A 19,429-nucleotide genomic window follows, 5' to 3' on the forward strand; every position below is an offset into this window, starting at 1 on the left:
GCTTGCAAGTTTCAAAAATGTCTCTTTGAACAACATTTCACAAACATCTGCTACTCTGCTTTTCTTAGACATTGCAAATGAATTCTAATTTTTCTATTTAAACTTACAGCACTTGCACCAAAAATATATTCACTAGCTATCATTTTTCATTGATTGCTCATATGCAAGTAGTCATAGTCTTAGGCTTCCTCAAAATATTTTGGAAGTGAGGTCCACCAAATTTTGCACATGGTATACTTGGATACCTGACACATTTTAGTTTTAAAAGTACTAATTCATCCAAATACATTTAAACTATTAAGTCTTTGTGTCTTGCAACATGCATTAAAATACATAAGCAAAGAAATCTGCAAAAACAGCTCACTGTATTAATCATGCCATAAATAAGAATGGCAGAGAAGATACAACATCTAATATAGAGCCTACTGATAATATTCTGCAATCTGCAGGCTTTAGGTGAAACCATAAAGAAGGGAAAGTAGGCAGGTTTTGTTCTCTCAGATGGAGAGAAAAGAAGTTCATGCTTTATGTTTAGCAAAGGAGACGAGTGAGGTTGCATAAAATCCTCCTCGCTTGTCCTCTGCCAGCAAAGGACACGTACAATAGCTTCACCAATCTATTCTTTTCTTCACAAATCTGTAGAAGCTGGAAGCTGTCTCACTGAGATGCGGTTGCAGTGCAGATCTTAATAGATTCAGAGGCAAAACAGTAAGAATTGCAATGCTGTCCTGTCATTGCCATAGGTGGCTGCTGCATATTAGTGGTTACAGTTCAATGGAAAGGTTAAGGCAACTGAGTTTCATGCACGAGGCACATCTTCCAGAAGCCCACGGTACAAGTGTTTGAGTCTAAAACCCACTGTGTGCGCCAGTAAAGAAATGAAGGTCACTTACTGGCATTATTAGATTTTGTTCACGTTTCAAATACCAACAAAAGTGCCAACAAAATGTTTTCTCTGCACAATTTTGCTTGTATCAGAACTCAAATATTACAGCTGTAACAATCAGTATTCCATAGGCTACCTTATTGGGGAAAAGAAAAAGCTCTAAACCAATTAGTAACAGTTCTTAGTTTGATATTTGATTAATTTCATACTTTAAATAAGTGATTCTTAAGAAATCCCATTAATTTCAGGAGCATTAGGAGAGAAAGCAGTAGACATTGTCCCTGATGGTCATAGTACTTAGACAAAGTAGATTTAATTCTTAACATAATCTTCTCCCACTCCTCTTTGAACTACTCAAGGTATATAAAGACAACAGAATGTAACAAGCAGAGATTTGGAGCGGAGACCACATTATCAACACAGGTCACAGAGAGGGAAAACGTACTTTGAAAAAGATGAGCTAAATATAGATCTAATAACTTGCTCGGATTATAATGGCCCAAGGGTAATTTTAGGATCCTATACCCCACAAGTGAAATAGCAATTATAAGTCTAGAATAAGGTGCTATTTACCCTTCTGAAAAACATCACATGGGCAATGTCTTTTAATGGACACAGTCTGCATTTTGATCTCAGAAGGGAACAGAAGGTCCCTGGTAAACCTCTCTTCAATAACAGGAAAATTGACCTGCATCAAATTTGTAGGACAGCTTCTTCACTTTGAAAATGTTTACAGTTCAGATATGGATTCTTATCAGAAGCTGACTTTTGCAAATTGTCGCTTCATCTGTAACATTTGATTCAAATCATGAAACTAAAGATTCTGGAATTATTTGTATTTTAAAGGTTTTGAATACCATGGCAGACCTGCTACCTCATATACTTTTTGACATATTCACTGCTATATTCTTCTTCTGATATTCTTTCCCTCTTTTTTTTAAATCCAGACTGCATTAATACCAGCTATTTATAGAAAGAAAGAAAGAAAGAAAGAAAGGTAAGGCAAATGATTTCAGACATTTCTAAACAATCTTTTAAACCATAATAAAATAAATATTTTACTTCAAAGCAATGTAGAACGCTAATGCGCAATATGGGACAGCATGTAGTGGTCAATAAGCAACTTGGAACACCTTCTATATCAACAATAATGTCATAAAAATCAAAATCCAAAATATTACATTACAAAAACCCTAATCCCCATAATAACCTGGGGGAGTTGGTCTTTCCTTGGCAGGTAAAATCCACAGGTAAAATCCACAACTGAAAATCATTCACATATATATTTATTGAGAAGCAAATTATTCTATCCCTTACCAATCTGGAAATACTACCCCATGAAAATGAAGCTCATGAGTCTCAGTCCTGACTCTACAATAACAGAAATGAGTGAGTAGGAGTGATAGGGGATGGCACAAACTGCTGCTGGAAGGAAAAAATTTGTAAATTGTACTTTTTCTTCAGAAAAAAAAATAGAGTGAAAAAAAAGATGGCTTATTAAGAGCTAGTGAGAAGCTTAGGAGGCTCAAAGTAGTCCCACCAGAACCAGATTAACACACAGTTATCCTGAACGACATGCAGAGTCATTCATTCTTTATTGACTGAAGAAGAGAGCTTCAGAGTCTACTGAATCTCTAACAGGACTTCCTATAGTACATTCCCTTTGAGTTCTTCCCTCCAAGCACTGACCTTCTCCAATACTCTCCTGCCCATGGAGTCTAATGTGATCACAGTCTGAATTGATTTGGCTGAAAAGAATTATGACAAAGACCTTACATCGTGGTTACCCTTGAAGAACATCTAGCATATGCACTTCTAACTCTTACCGCTAGCAAAATTAAGCTCTCACTTCAACTCTAGTATTAGGAAGTCTGAATAGCAGAAAAACATATTACAAGATTCCATTGTCTAAACAAAACAAAACATTTTTTTGTCCAAGATTATGAAGTAGAGATTTATTTGATAAAAACATTCTGATGACACAACAGCAAATACTTCACCTTCTGGAGAATTTTTTCTACCTATTAAGCGACAGCAAGCCCTATATATCATTTACACTTACCTGTATCTGTTGGAAGCTAAAAATAATGGTGCCTTTAGGAATTGTACCCTACCTAGTTTGTTAAAGACGACGTGAGGCACTTCTGTTCTGCACATTTTATTTTTACACTGCTTAACACTGCTGTTATTCCTGAGCCTGATTTATGGGTACCCTGGGGTACTCCTAACCGCTTTTGATGTTATTTCTACTGGAAACAGTTGACAAAAGCAGATCTCCCCTTGAGGATCGCATAGTTTTAGTATTTGTTTCAACTTTCAGCCATTTGCTCAACCTATTAAGAGCTTCTTCAAAGACATAAAATAGCAACCCATCACCTTGAATGCTACAGAAAAAAATAAATGCATAAAGGCTGCCAGTTCACACTAACTCTGCTGTAGATAGGCAGAATACATTGAAAGGCATTACACTACATGGAATACTGCCTATGGATTTAGCATAGCCCTACAAGGGTATGTGGCTCTGAAGTATTTCACTCTGTTGGTCAGAGCTGCATGAAAATATTCATATCAAATATAAACCCAAGGCAAACAGAAAGTGTGCCTAATGTAAACTTGAGAATAAAAATTGGCAATAGGCTTAAACATTACTTCCACTTTGTATTTTTTCTATATACCATAGAGTACACTACTGCTTTAAATACGATTTTTATGAGCTCTACAAACCTTGCTAAAACCATACATATGCTGTGCCAAGAATCTTGGAGCCTGACTGCTCTGCCTGTGGTGGACTAACTGTCCATGATAAATGGATGGAAACAACTAGAGAAATGGTGTATCTTGCTGTGAACAATAATATTTAAGAAATACATAAATAGTAACTGGTTGTTATCTTTTCCTGTTTAAATTTTTTCAGCAAAAAGGAAGAAAAATGTATTTTGAAGAACGGACACAAATTATTTTTTTTACTGTAGTGTAGCTAATACAAAGTAATAGTTAATGTACCAAATACAGTTATTCATCTTTTCCACCTGAATGCTATAGAATTATGAAGGAGGATTTCACAAAATACTGCAAACTTCAGTGCCCTGGATCCTACTTTTCAACTGCACAGGAGTATTAGAAAGTAATTGCCAGCGCAAATACATATAGTCACCTAAATGTTTAATGAAAGTAAAAAAGTTATGGGTATTTGTGTATTTTCTTTGAGTTATATATAAATATTCCAGGAATGTTTGGTTGGAGAAAAGAATTAGAAACTCAAAAAACTGAGCAGAGATTTCATAAGTAGCCCAAGAAATTACTATTACCTTTGTGCAACACGAATAATTTATTTCATTGTCCTATCTCTAGCTCTTTGCAAAATGGGCTTACCTTTGACCATCCTTGCAACTGGAAAAAAAGAAAATCAGAAACAGAAACTAAATTTCTTTCACAGCTTTAATTGGAAAATTATTTCATTCACCCAAAGATACATGTGAAATTATATTTTAACAACTCACAAGACCGGCCATGCAAAAAATCAAGTAGAGTAAGGTCTTCTTGGTACCTCAGTTCTTGGTATCACCTACAAATGTTTAATATTAGACAAAACTGCATAATAGACTTTTATGGCTTTAAAAATCAAACTTCTGAAAGATAATCAGCATTTAATGTATGGATACATTCTCAAAACTTTAGAGTTATCACAGAAATGTGTATCAATATTTTGACATGATGAGACAGAACAATTTTCTTCCATTTTAGTTCCTCTAACGTTGGCTAGAGAAGGGGCTTTTAGACAAGTTTTTTTTTCTTATTTGTTTTCTTCTTTTTTCTTGTTTCTTTTTTTTTTTTTTAATAGAGTGGAGAGCTTAACAAAAACACAGGAAGTTGTCAGGAACAGACAACTTTTCCTGAAGTCTAGAAATACTTAGAGTTCTTGAGAACCCAGTGGACACAGGTCCTGGAGATAGGTACTGTTTATCCCATGAAGCTCAGCTGTTAGTTCAGCAATTTTACCCCTTCATTGTACTTCATGGTGTTTGGTGACCTCTTTTGATGTTTCCCGAGCCCTACACAGAGAATACTAGGACATGAATAACCCTTTTCCATGCCACCTTACTGCTAGGATAAAAAGTATACTTTCATTGCAGATCTAGTTTCAGCAACGAGCCTTTGGGTTTCAGCTTCAAGATTATCCCAAGCTGGCTGTGATGAAGAGCAGGCTACCTATCATTGTGTAGGATATCTGTCAGCCATTGCCATTTGGCTTGGGATCAGGGATCAGCCATTGTCCCTCTTTTATTTAGCAGTACAGACACATACTAGGGCTCTGCACTGCAGTAAGCCAAATCATTCCTCTTGCCCAGTGAATTGTTAGAAGGGACAGGAGAACTAGCCACTTTTAAGTAGTTTAGTCTGCATTCTTGCTGCAAAATGCTGAGGTACCAATTTGACAGAGACTGATATCTGGCCTTTAACCGATACCTAGGAGCTAGTTCTGTAAATACACCACAGAAGATGCTGCCAAAATCAGCTCATTTCCAGAAGACACACCATATGAATCAGTACAGAGTTCAAGCATCCCTTGCAACTTCTCTCTTTTGACCAACAACTATCATTTCACAATTCTCTTTCGTATATGTTTTCATGTAAGGAACGGTGCTACCTGAAGAGTCAAGGTACAATAGTTTCATGTTAGTTAACCATGAAAGAGAGAAGGAACTGAAATAATATTGGCTACTTCCTGCCGATTTCATCTTGTGCAGTTCCACAGGCCAGTGCTTATGGGTGGTAAGAAATTAGGAGGTGTGCAGGAGAACAGAGGTCACTTATGAAATCATATGAAATATACAATATGGCAGAAAAGAGAATATCCTCTTCATCATTTCACTGCATCACTTGAGGAACAAAGAGGAAACCTACATCTATAGCTCTAGGAAGTATGAGAAGTCAAATTCTGGCTACATAAATTTATTAACGCATTTACAACCTTTAAAACTGCAAGAAGGCTTCTGGAGTACTCTCCCGCTCACTCTTGGGATAACTGATTTCACTGCCTCCTGCCAAACAATTAATTCCATGGCCTACAAGACATACTGGGTCAGAAGAGTATTCCCCTGACTTTTTGGAGATTGAAGGGGATACAACTGCTCTGTAGGCTGTTTTTATAACATCTGCCATCTAATCCTCTTCTCATACTACAGTCTTCAGAGATCTTGCTATGATCAAATAAAATCTGTCAGCCATTCAGAAAACTAAACTGAACTTTCATTATCTAAAAAGTTACCTCTATGCTCCATAACAGAAGACAAACCTATTTATGAACAACTGAATCTGCTACACAAAATAAAGAGAAGACTGAAAGACTTATTATGTGTATGAGTAACTTCAAAGAACCTGTTGTCCCCATCGTGGATAGATAACTAGGAATTGCTAGTGCCTTGCAGATGTTCAGGCACCCAATCCTACCCTGTTTCTTAGGATACTCAGTCAGAACTCCTACGAACTTTTAGAAATAAAATACTTTAAGATCACCTAACGGCATCTCAGAAGGGGTCCTGTAAGCTAGAAATAATCTGAACGGCATGAGGCCAACAGGAAGATGTGTCTTCCTTCCCTGTTTAGTGTATAAATCCAATAAGCTTATTGATAAATAAATATTCCCAGATTGTGTGCTGAGCTAAAAGTCTACTGAAACTTAGGTCTCCCATAGTTATTTGATGCCTTAATTTAAATTAATGAGAATTGATATGCTTTTGTGACATGTCAATAAATAGTCCCACTAAACTTTACTAGTAAAGTTTAGGAAGCCAATAGTTAGTCCTGGGAACAGTTCAGCTAAGCAAATCCAGAAAATGAAGTCTTACCTCTTTCTTTCCTTTGGGATTTTGCCACAAAACAGAGGAAAAAATTACAACTTCATGAATATGTTTGAATAGGTCTGTACTGAATACACCGATTCAGGAAAATGTCAACATATCCATTTAAAATTTGATTGAAATAATTATAACCAGTTCTCAAACCTAAGTAATCATATTTATGTCTGATAGTCTTCCCTCTTGTTCTTGGAAAAGGAGAAAGCTGGGCTCAGAATGGAAACTTCATATTATCCTTAATTACAGAGAAGTTAATACTGCTGCATACCTAACCACTGGGGGCAAACTATCTAAGTAATTCAGCATGGACTGCCTGCAAGGTAGTCTCTGAAAGAGACACATGGCAACACTGTAAATGCTGTGTATATGGGAAGTGATGGACACCACACTCTTCTCTTCAATGCACAATTATCTTTTAATCTCTAAGACTCATTTTCTTGAGCCAAATACTGTCAGCAGCCAATCAGCTGCTATCAACGCAGCAGCATGCAAGCACAACACAATATAATTATACTAGGTCTGGGATAGAATCAGAAAAACCACCTATTATTTTAAATAGGAATTTTACTTCCAGGAATCCAGCTTTTCTTCCCCAAAAAGAGATCTCTTAACTGTTTCATTCACACCTCCTCCTATCCTATAAGATTTTTCTAAGTTCTTTCTTCTATTGCAAAATGCAGACCAATCAATAGCAACACTTAGAGTGTATAACATGGTGTCATTAGTTTTGAGGTTCCACCTCAAAACATCTCCTAATCAGTAGATAAATGTGTTTCAGGTAATTCTTCACAACAATGGTAGCAGTCTTTCTCGGGCAATTGGTTTTTAATCCATGCATTTGCACGTAATGGTATTCTTCAATATATGTGCCCAAATACCATACGGTAAGATGGATTACAGTATTTAAAACTGCAATAAACAAGAACATGAGAATAGATGCATCATAAGAAATTTTGCTTTCATTTATAAAACAAAGACCAAAAAGTTCCTTTCTGCAGGAACAGTTTGTCCCCCTCAAAGTTGTGCTTTCATTCACCGGCTTTTAAATACGGATTAGCAGCAAAGATCTACGCACTTATGCCACTATCTTGAGCACTTGATGTTGTAGTTAGAACTTAAGCAGTCAGATTTCCACCTGCAACTCAACAAAGCTAGAAAAATTTAAATTGTAATAATACCGCAAAACAAAGAACACACCTGAAAATGTGGCCCGTTTTCCACTATGATACCAGGCGAAAAAAATGTTTAAAAAGGAAAACCAGCAGAGGAAAAAAAGCTCTTTGAAAGTAATAAGTACTCTGAAGCACTGAGACTGCATCTCTGACACTTTTCGTTGTACTTACCTAATATCTGTGCATGTTATACATGTGATACAGCGACTGTTTGTTGTAACGAGATTCAAAGCCACAGATGTTTCACTGTCAGTGGTTGGGTGTGCTCCACATTTAAAGTAAAACTCCTGAAATATTGAAGGAGAGATAAAGAGAAGATTATATACCTGCCGCTCATGTCCTCCTTTTATCTTAGGCTAACTGACATTTGAGACAACAGACAAATCACCACTGCCAACAGAAAACGAGGATAATCATTAGGAAAGGTTTATAAGGAATCCCTTGCAAAAATACCGGTCTAGGTGTGTATTTTCTTCAGTGATTTCCCTAGCGAAGAACATACCTACTTGTGTACTAATTTGATATCAGTGCCAATACATTCTGTGAGTTTCTGGATTTATAGAAAAAAAATTACTTCTTCTTGACTTCATCTAAGTATAGTCATCAAAGGCAGAATACTAAGCATTGTCACTATGTATTAATATTTTCACATTTTTTTTGTTACAGATGTTACCATTTTCTGAACTCTAGAATACAGAATTTTAGCTCTAAATTAGTAAAGTCTGGCCTTGCTTTTGTGATGTTGGAAATCTATACGATACAATTTTACCATCATATTAAAGGGAAGCTCTACCTCTCTTGGGACACGTATTGCATTTGCAATTATATATTATATTGTGTTTGAATTCAGTTGCTTTAGTCCATACCACTCTATATAGCTTCTTAGACTGCTTTCATTAGCGTAACACTTTTTACACAACTGTGTGCTTTGTTCTCTTTTCCATTGCACCCCAGGGAAAGCCATACCAATCATGCTGTGCTTTCATAAGGTTTTGTTATAAAAGATTGTTTTTAATGTCCAAATAGCTCTATGCATATGTAAATAACAGCAGTCTGAAGACATATGCTTTGCAATAGGAGCCACAGATGACAGTTTGCAGTTTCTTTGTTCCTATGAAACCTTTTTCCCAGTATCAAATTGTGGAGGTTCATAATGAAAACATTAAAACTGGTATAAATGAAGTGTGAATTGGAAGGTAAGGGTATAAAAGCATCGGAAGAAATGACAAGAAGGCATAAAAGAATGACAGGTGTTGACGGCATCAAGATGTTAGGATCACAGATGATTCTTCAAGACACCCAGACTGGCGGAAAAAAAAAAAAATCCTAAAAAAAAGAAAAAAGAAAAAAAAGAATAAACTGCAGCAAGAGAAAAAGACACAGAGACGGTGAATAAATCAGCAGCTTTTCGCAGTGACTCACAGATGTGGGACAGGATGAAGGAAGAAAGAATTACAGTCACTGTCAACTTCTTTAGGGTGCAAAAGTCACATCGAAACCGCAGCACTAAGAACAACTCAAAAGCCATGAAAAAGACTTGCTAGGTGGTGTTTCCTAGTGTCACCCCAAGTTCCTAGCTAGACTGTCTGGACACATATTTTAGTACTTGTTAGTATATGAATATAAGAGAATGAGTGTGGCTGAATGAAATCAGTTTTGTTTAATACAAAATCACCTTCCCCTCTATACAGCCTTGCACTGAGATTTTCTACAATACTGTACTAAAATCAGTCCAGAAAAACCTCTTACTTTCTCACTACCTTGAGCCTTGCAGTAGGGAGTTGGTGGAATCTGGTAACCGGCATATGAGAAGTATTAATACAACCTTCCTCCCAGGTTAGTCAATCCTGCTTCTCGAAATGCACTGATACATGCAATAGAATCAACACAAATAAAATACTCAAACTCCGCTATAAGTTAAGGACTCATTGTCTGAAGCATGTGTTAGTAGCAGTTTAAGAGAACTAAGGGGTAAGAGGATAGTTTAAAGGCAAGCCTATTTTTAAAAACAAAGTAATTGTTCACAAAACTTTTGAAGTAGTCACCTGTACATAATTATATAGAGCTAACTTAATAACTAAATCATATTTCTGTCCTGTTTCATAACATCAGGAAGTAGTCTCAAGCAAGAAAATATGCTTAAACTCATCCTTAGACAAGACTGTAGACCTTCCACATTTTTTCTCTTGTTCAAGACCCACACTCACAGCTTTTAAATATCAGTTCAACTTGAAGCATTTCAGCAGTTGAGAATGAGTCAATGGAACTACACATTCATCTGGAGTACATGAAAACCTTACACAATCTGCAACTTTAATTTATTTTCAACCTTTAAAAATGTATCCATTAATCTTTGTATTATTTGCTAATGGGTTTTGGAGCTTGAGTTTTCTTTGCCCTTTGATTTTACTTTTGTTTGAATTAAATGGTAAGAAGGATTTATTTCAATGCAGGAAAAGTCTTGAAAATATCTCCTTGCTTCAGTACATCTGCATACAACTAAGAGAATATTGACAACTCACTATTCCAGAACAGATAAACTATGGGCAAGGAAACATACAAAAGAAAAATATTTTTTGATAAATTACTTACCCGCTATAATAAAACTTTCTTTGGGTCACAAGCAAAAAGAAAAAGAGTAATAAAGGAATTAAGCTCTAAAACACTTGAAATAGCTTTAGACTTAATTTTTTTTCCCCTAAAGAGCATCTGTTTGATGATTCTAATTGCTTTTGATAATAGCTCACAATGGCTATAAGTTTCTTGTCATGAAAGTTGTTTAATGACGATGGAAGGGAAATAAAGAAATACCATTTTTATTCCATACTCTAAGATGTATAGAATACTGCCTACAAGTCAGAGAGGGGAAAAAAAAAAGAAAAAAACAAAGAAAAAAAACAGTCAAGTCTTGTGCTACATTCCCAAAATACTTTCTCTGTAGCGTTAGGAAAATTACTTCTCTATACTTCTGTTTATCAGCCCAAAAACTGCTTTAATAAAATTCCTCTACTAACTATATTTACAATGTGCTTTGGTGTTACTGAATGGAGAACATTAAGGAATGTGAAAATACTATTTGAAATAACAAAAGAAAATATTGCCACTCTTGAAAACTATTCATTGAAAGACTCCATGCTTGAGTAAACTGCAATTAAAGAAACAGCAAATCTTAATATTAAATGCAAACAGAACAGAGGCCTCGTTAAAAGTATAGGAAAAAAAAATCCCTCAAGATCGTATATCAAGTATTTGTTCAGGAGAAATCTTCAAGAGTAAAGAATAAAAAAGTCATTTATAACAAATGTGTTGAGACTAGCAGTACAGTAAAACTAACACATTTATAACATGTTCACCCTTGCAAAAACAAAAGGTATCAACCCACACAATGCACAATTCCATAAAATCAACACAACAGTCTATGTCTGTAGGCCTGAGACATCAGTGCTGTGATGGAAGTTCAGAAATACAGGGAGAGATTGGAATCTGAAAAACTCAGTATGCTGAGTGCCTAACAGTTCTGGCATAGTGTGGACTGCATTTCCACAATTTTTTTTTTTTATCATAGTAATACGCATTCCAATTGTTGGAAGGCTTTTAAAAGTCATGAACTCAATTAGGTTTCCAGTTGCAAATAAAAATTTATGTGGCCTGGTTTCACACATTGTGTAAATAAAGAATCCACAAGTATTTATTTGTTACATAGGATACATTTACAAGATTACATTTTAGACATAAAATTTGACACTTCAGTTTTGCTAAAGACGTCTTCGCTGATGATGGTACATTTTCCCAGTAAGGTCCCTTCTGCTGCTTACTGGTTCCACACAGCTCCCAGGGGCCAGATCTCTACTGGTTTTGGAATGGGCTAGCAGAAGGTATCTACCAGATTTCCCAGAGACTGAACAGACTTCTCGTGATGCAAGCACAACCCTTTTATGCTGGGGCATATATATATATATATGAAGTTATGAAGAAAGATAACCCATCAGCACAAGTTGCTTCTGAACTGATTCCAGCAATGAAATTACTGAGAGTGAAATATAAGTGGGAAGAGTTTAGCCACTTCTCACTCTCCAGCCTTGCATGTCATCAGGCATGTAAATGTAGCTATTCTTTTATTTAGGCTTTCACCCAGTGTATGATAGCCTAAGGAGGGAAATTTGCTGGATTGTTTAATCTAAATCAGTGTATGTTCCAAGGTTAATCTCCAAACAAGTTTAGAGACCTTGGAGCCAGGCTATTTAGGACTAACACTAATTTTGCCACAGACTGTCACACTCATACGAGCAGTTCTTAATTCTTAAGGTTAACATCAAAATGTCTCTCTATACTTAACTTATGTTATGCTATATGAGACAATACTTTCAGAATTTTAACCTTATAATAGTAAAACCTTACAGAATAATATAAAAGGGATGGGCAAAAATTCATGCAGTCTACATCACTATCTGACCACTTCTAAAATATTTTAAAATAGAAGAAATCACATTATTCCTCCTTTCTGCACCTGTGTTCTCACTTGGTACAAAAATTTCTGATGAATGCTTTTTTTTTGTTAGGTATTTCTGTTCAGCAATGAGTAAGGAAGTCAAGAAATTACCGCAAAAGCCGAGACCAAATTTAGTGCTTTTCTTAATTCTGAACGCGAGTAGTTTTATGGTCACCTTCTACTGCAGTGAATACCTTTAGATCATTTTCTTGTCTAAAGGCATAGGTCCCATTAAATTGTAAACATTCTATTTAACACTACAAATGTCTTCCTTTTGGCAGTGTATCTGATAGATTGTTATTCAGAGAAAGGAGCAGGCATTGCTCTTACATACTTTGTCATATTCTTCACTCCTGTTATTGCTTTTGTGTCACACAACATCATAAAAAGTACAAGGGGGAAGAAAAGGTTCAGAGATACATGGTCAGTGTTAGCTACATTTTATGAAACTCAAGAAGAAAACGCTCAAATTTATAAAAAAAAAATTCTTTGATATTTTACCAAAAAAAAAAGCATCTCTCCCTAAATTCTGTCTTTTCAAACAAAGCAGGGGTTTGCATACCCCTAACTGCTGATAAGCGAACTATCTTCTATATGGTCAAGTAACCAAAGTAAGTAAAAGATCAAAGTCATACACAAACCATCAGTGGGAAGCCAGGGTCTGAAACAGAGTAAGGTGAGACAGGCCCACAAGAAACTTTACCCTTTTGATACGTGTTCCCCAGTCCAGTTTACTGGACTGTCAGAAAAAACACTGTTCTTTGCTAACAAGTACCAAAGTAGCCTGCACCTCAGCTGATATACAACATATACACATGAAAATACAGATTCCTACCCCTGTTTCTCATTCACTGTTGTGTAAATTGGTTAAAAATCTTAAGGAAGCTCAGCCTTTGCATTTCTTATTCCCTTTTCTTAATAAGCTACAGAACAAGGTGGGGACCCTATGGTATTTTTCCCCTGAATTACCCACACATGTGTTTATTTAGGACTGATAGGCAAAGCCATTTATTAATATGTGTTATAGCCACTGAAGTTGTAGTTTTCATTTTTCAAATTATCAGCACTCTTGAACCTCCTTTCCTCTGTATCACCATAATTATTCCCCTGAATGAGAGAAAACTTCAATGCCATTGTGGTATACTCCTGTGATAATGCTTCATTTCCTTTTCCAACTGAAAAATTAAATAGATATTCAGTGGATCTGAGGACAGATTGAAAGAAACTCACTTCAGAATAGCTGTGAAATCAAATACTTCTTCTGGGATGTTCTGGGAAAGACTGGGTTCAACTCTGAGCAGAGACACTTTAAGGTTCCCACATCCCAGAAGAATTGCAGGCTGTGGCTTTCCAGGGCATAGGAATATCTCTGTGGCAAAAAAAAAACCAACAACCTGTAAAAAGTCACAGTTCACATGTGGAACAGGCAGTGCTGTTAAAGTTAAATAAATAAAAAGTGTTAGAAAAGCTGTTTGAATTACACTGGCTAACTAATATGAGGAAGGCTGTACAGCCAAATAATAATTTTTAGAGATTACGGCAATCAAATCTTAAATGATTTTGTGACAGACTCATGAATGCATTGTATACGTAAGACTGCTTCACCTTCTTCTGTGAGTCAACAGTATTTTCACTAGCTGCGGTTACTGAAAGATATCTTCCGCAAAATAGTGGCCTGCACTACCAACTTCCCAATTCCCCTATGCAGCTCAGCAGATGCTACCAAGGACCTCAGATCAGGTACTGAGCATTGTGAGCACCATCTAGTACCAATGATTTGGTGATTGCTACTCTGCAGGGTTTTTTTTTACTAAGCAATGACTGAGAGACCTAAACAGCTGTTAAGATCAAAGGAAGAAAATTATTAACCATAATTCCAATTTTTTGCAATATAATTGTGTTTAGAGTTAAAAAACCACATAAATAAAGCAAAAGCATTCCTATAGCTACCTAAATTTCAGACAAGCAAAGTCTTCTGTTTATGTTTGGAGTTCATCTGGAAATGTTACTGCAACTCTTATAGCTGAGAAACTAACCTTAGGCTCTGCTCCTGTCATCTTCACTACTTTCTTTTAAGATGTTCTCCATTCAACAATATTTCTTTCCTACTTGAGTTTCCAATCAAAATCAAATGTTTTCTTTGTGGATTTCCTGTGATTCATAAACTCGATGCTTGATCATGATATCAGTAACGTAAACACTCTCCCAAGGGGCAGCTGACTTCCCTGAGCTGGGAAACACAACTGCGCCTTGGGCATGGCTAGCTAGATCACCTCCTAGGCAAACGACCGATAAATACAGCTTTCATGGACTGCCTCAGTGGTTATGGACAAACAAACTGATAACTCATTTTGAAGGAAAGGATTTGTGCACAGTATTAGACCAGCATTCAAGCTGCAGCATGTAATTCCTTAAGTACTGTTTCAGTGTCAAAGAACTATCTAAATCGATCACTACAAAAAAGTAGAATAATGCACGTGATTCATTGCTAATTCTCTATTAAGATTAAGCAGGACAATAATCAAGGTTATTAAGTGACAGTGGATTTGAAGGTCCTTAGCATAGATTTTAGGCATACTGCGATGCAAAGATTAAAGATGTTGGTCACTTTAACCATTCACATACCAATACTAATATAAATCTTTCAAAAGCATAATCACTACACTCAGACAACATTTCTTTACCATAAAAAAATTCTTAAAATAATTTTTCTATTTGAAAGAGAAGATCCTTTGAAAAACTCAGCACCTGATGTCTGACCTACATATTCAGAATAGAATCAGAATAATCAGCAAGAATGAAAATAAAACAATGCCACCAATACCAACATATTTTATATACATTTCTACACAAATTTCCCCAGCCCTCACACTTTCAAATCCATGGAATCTCTGCTGTAGAGCATGCAGTAGAAGGACAGCATGGCAGTTCATGGATGCCGTCAGAAGTGTGAACTTTTAAAGAAATGCCTTTATGGGATGCAAGGAGAAAAACGGATATCCCAGGAGAGATCAAATATTATATAGTAAGCCTTGTTAATATACTGCTGATAATTAAGCTGACCTCAAAGATAAGTTGACATGTATTTTCATGTGAAGAATGACAATGAAGTGCTGATATATTAAATTTCAATGTCTGTAAGAAGTATATATTTATTTAATTTGGCAAGAGACAAAAGCAGCATAAAAATGTAGAAGGAATATGAGCATCTCTCTAATATCTGCTTTGTGACGAACCCCATTGCCCTTCTCAAAATGCCGCTGGCTAAGAAGAAAGATCTGTTATTCATGATAAAAGCTCTTTAGGATGAGTATCCTTTGCCAACTCTTCACTGAGGCTGTCAGATTATGCTTGGTCTTAGCGAATACATCAACTTTGACCTATGTGAAGGATGAGGGAGGGAGGGAGTTAACTTTTGAAATTATTATTACGTTTTTGAGACAAGCACCAGTTTGGGGCAGAAATGTTACTCTCCTGCATTTTTCCAAACTTTCTTTTCTGTTCAGCAGTAACAGTTGCAATCTAAATGTGTCCAAGTGACTAAAAGACACGTTATATTGCAGAGAAAGAAGTGTCAATACATCTTTACAATATCTCCTTTTTATTCTTGGTCAACATTAAATAAGTTCATGTAAGAAAAACACTAAAAATATACAGTTCTGCTTCTTTCTCTTAGAATCAAACATATTCACCATACCTTTTATTCAGTTGCGGATATGAAAAACAATTTGTTGCATATCAAATATTTGGACAGATAGCCTATGATATGGAAAGTATTTTGAGTGTAGCAGGATTACGGGATGGGAAACATACATGCTATTCATAATTCTTTACAAGACCTAGTGTTTTAGCCCTGACCGAGTCACTTAAAGACAAGTTTTAGGCATATAAAAACATATCGAAAAACCCATCGTAAATGAGTTTTTTTAATGAGACATTTTCAAGGGCTACGAAATAGCAACAGCCTCTATTATCATACCCAGATCCCACTTTTATCCATATTCTTAAAAAAAAAAACCAACACAAACCAACAACAAAAAAAAACAATCAATCTTTTGTTTATGTATTTATTCTCCTTGCCAAGGGACGTTTCTATCTTTCATTTTTCCAGAATTCACTAGAACAACAGAGGTATTGTTCAAAAATTAATAACAGGACAGCTATAGCTACCATGCAGTTTTAATCAGCAGTCTAATGTGATATAACCAAGATTATTAAAGATTGAAAAGATCTTACTATCCATTTCTGAGGGAGCCATCACTTATTATATGTGATTTTCAGTGATTTATACCAACAAGGTTGTTTTCGTACAATGGTGCATACAGCTTGCATGTCTATTGTCTGCAATACAAAAACCTCAGGTATTACTTTTCAGTTAATAATTTGTATTAAAATCTAAAAAAAGGAGATGGATATAATTAAGATTGAAATAACTGGCATGATGGGTTATTAACTATACAACGTTATAATGACATCTGGCCTCTGGAGATAATGTGCAACTATAGTTTCGTAGGACTTTTGTGTATAAGAAAAGCAACAAGAAATGCAGTACCTATCATGTATTATTCTTTCCTTGTCTACTAGAAAAGACACAGTGGAAGCAAAGAGCACAAATGCCTTGGGAATCCCTCAGCTGCTGCTGCCCAGACAATGGTATTTCAACCACCCAGGAAAGTACTCTGTGTGAAAGTGACTTTTCTCATTTTTAACAGCAGCATTTCTCATTTTCTTTGCTTGTCTAAAGGCAGCCACACACCATACTTGCTTCATTTCTCTGCAAGTGGTAGCTCAGGCTCAGACAATCCTGCCACTAATTCTGCTGTCATTCCTTTGAGCAGTAATATTTCCATGACACAAAGACAGAATGAACAGGACTCTTCAGCATGATCCAGCTCTTCTATCACCCATTTTCTCATAGTGTAGACAAAGAAATGAAGGCTGTAGGGCATCATGTCTCCTTATAAACCAGATCTTTGCCTGGAAGGTTACCTTGTAGTGGAATCAAAGGCCCTATAGACATTTGACCAATCACCAGAAACACATAATTAACAATGTCACAGGTACTGTAATATCCGTGGTATAAAGATAGAGTAAGATAGTTGTAAGTAAACAATGTTTCAATGAGAATGGCTACGCTTTCACATAAAATCATGTGAAAGGTTTACACCTTCCTTGCCCTGGAGGAGTGCAAACTCTCCCCTTCCCCCCTCTGCTCCGAACTTTCTTCATCCATGTTACATTTAGAAATACAGTCTCTGATCAACACTAACTTCTGGGCTGAACCAAGACTGCAGTTGGCAGGAAGATTAAATTACCTAGCCCAGCCCCCGGACCCCAGCCCAAATAGTTCTGCTGAATTTGTTCACCGGGTTTCAGCATGTATGAAACAGTTTATTTTGGAAAAGTTCCTCTGAATTACTTGAGCCACAGAGGAAGTCTCTGTTTCAGAGTAGCTACTTAGAATGTATTATAATCATCATATCCTGAACATTAGTGCTGATTTCTAGGACTTAAACTTTCCCATCAGCCTCTTTTAAAGCAGAATCCAACTGTTTAAATTTGTTATCAAGTGTTTCCTGTAGAGAATCAATCCTTTACTTTGAGCTTAATTTCCTCTGGCAATCAGATTTGAATTTTTATGTGAACGTAAGCCACAAAAAGGTCTCAAGGAGGGAAGAAACTCAAATACTATATGATATCAGATCCTAAGGCTGTGCTGCTTATGGCACAAAAAGTTATTTGCAATTACAGGTTTGAGTGATTTGTTTCTCTTCCAACCATGCTAACAAGCACTTCGGGTAAAGATAGTGATCAAGAATTCAAATTACTATAGAATAAATCTAAAATGTGTAAGAAACAGGACTCCCATACTTGAGCTGTAAATATTGCACAGGTGACATTATGTTGTAAGGTCTCTCAAAGAATCTTATCTTGAGCATTGGAGAAAAGCCTACAGAGTTAACAAATCACAAATATCTAAGTAAACGACATCATTTCTTTAACTAGCTGTTACCTTTCATGAGTGTTCTATACGACACGACCAATTCCATGGTCTAGCCTGTAAATATTGCTGTGTTTCTGCACTATATGCAGTAGATTCCCATCCATCTGATCCTATTGCAACTGAAACATTTAAATTTTGTCCAGCCCTTGATATCAAAGGAACTGGTCAGGTTCAAAGCTTAGAAAAAAAGGTATTTTTAACTCAACAGCCATCTTGAAAAATGATTGTTATTTTTGGGTTTAGGTTTTCAGCCTTCAGCTAATATCACCAATGTCCTAGAGCCTCACATCCATCCATTAACCGTATAGATGATCTACAAGTCTGTAACATAGCTGAAAGGCAGTACTAAGACACCTTTCATTTAGCACTCAGGCTGCCTCAGGGGGAGCATCAGTATTTATGTGAGGACGCTGGGCAGACAGAATTAGGCTGTAATACTACAGGAGTGGCTCTTTGCCTCATCTCTGTGTCTCAGCTTTGAAAAATTGGATGGTTTGTTCTGTCATCTTTCCAATGCCTGCCATAGATCAGGGTATGAATGAGAACAAACCAGCCAAGACATTGCCCAGTTACGTTGGGTACAGTGAGAGAAGGAAAGGGAGGAAATGGCACAAATGTTATTCTCTCCCTCTGTATGAGATATGCTTGCCTTTTGCTCTGAAGACTCAGAAATGTACTAATGAATGTTTGGCACCTCCTGAATATTCATTGAATAGGCAATGGGTTTTTGAAGTCTATTTGCCACTCAGCAGCTTGTTGCTTTTCTTTTGAAGTGTGTTCTTTGCCGTGACTATGCATTCTGTTAAGGACAGCATAGCTATAGGTGTGCTGTCTTAATTGAGTTCTGAATTATTGGGGTTTATGCTCCTAATACTCTCCTTTCTACAAAGGTGCTAAAGAATAGGTCTTGTGTCCCACTTACACACACAGAGGTAACATCTAACCCACATAGAGCAAGACACATTAAACCCAAAGGTTTGGGGAAATTCTGCAAAATTCTTCCAATAATTATTTTTCAGG

At 36.3% G+C, this 19,429-nt stretch overlaps 1 protein-coding gene across 1 annotated transcript in view; it reads right to left on the bottom strand.

Annotated features, from left to right (window-relative positions):
- PRKN (parkin RBR E3 ubiquitin protein ligase) overlaps positions 1–19,429 on the bottom strand; it is an 807,172-nt gene that overhangs the window by 383,527 nt on the left and 404,216 nt on the right. Inside the window, exon 6 of the mRNA XM_076333958.1 lies at positions 8,088–8,203. Coding sequence (XP_076190073.1) covers positions 8,088–8,203 — 116 coding nt within the window. The remainder of the gene's footprint in view (positions 1–8,087; positions 8,204–19,429) is intronic.

This window comes from Aptenodytes patagonicus, chromosome 3, assembly GCF_965638725.1.
Source record: "Aptenodytes patagonicus chromosome 3, bAptPat1.pri.cur, whole genome shotgun sequence".
NCBI classification, from domain to species: Eukaryota; Metazoa; Chordata; class Aves; order Sphenisciformes; family Spheniscidae; genus Aptenodytes; species Aptenodytes patagonicus.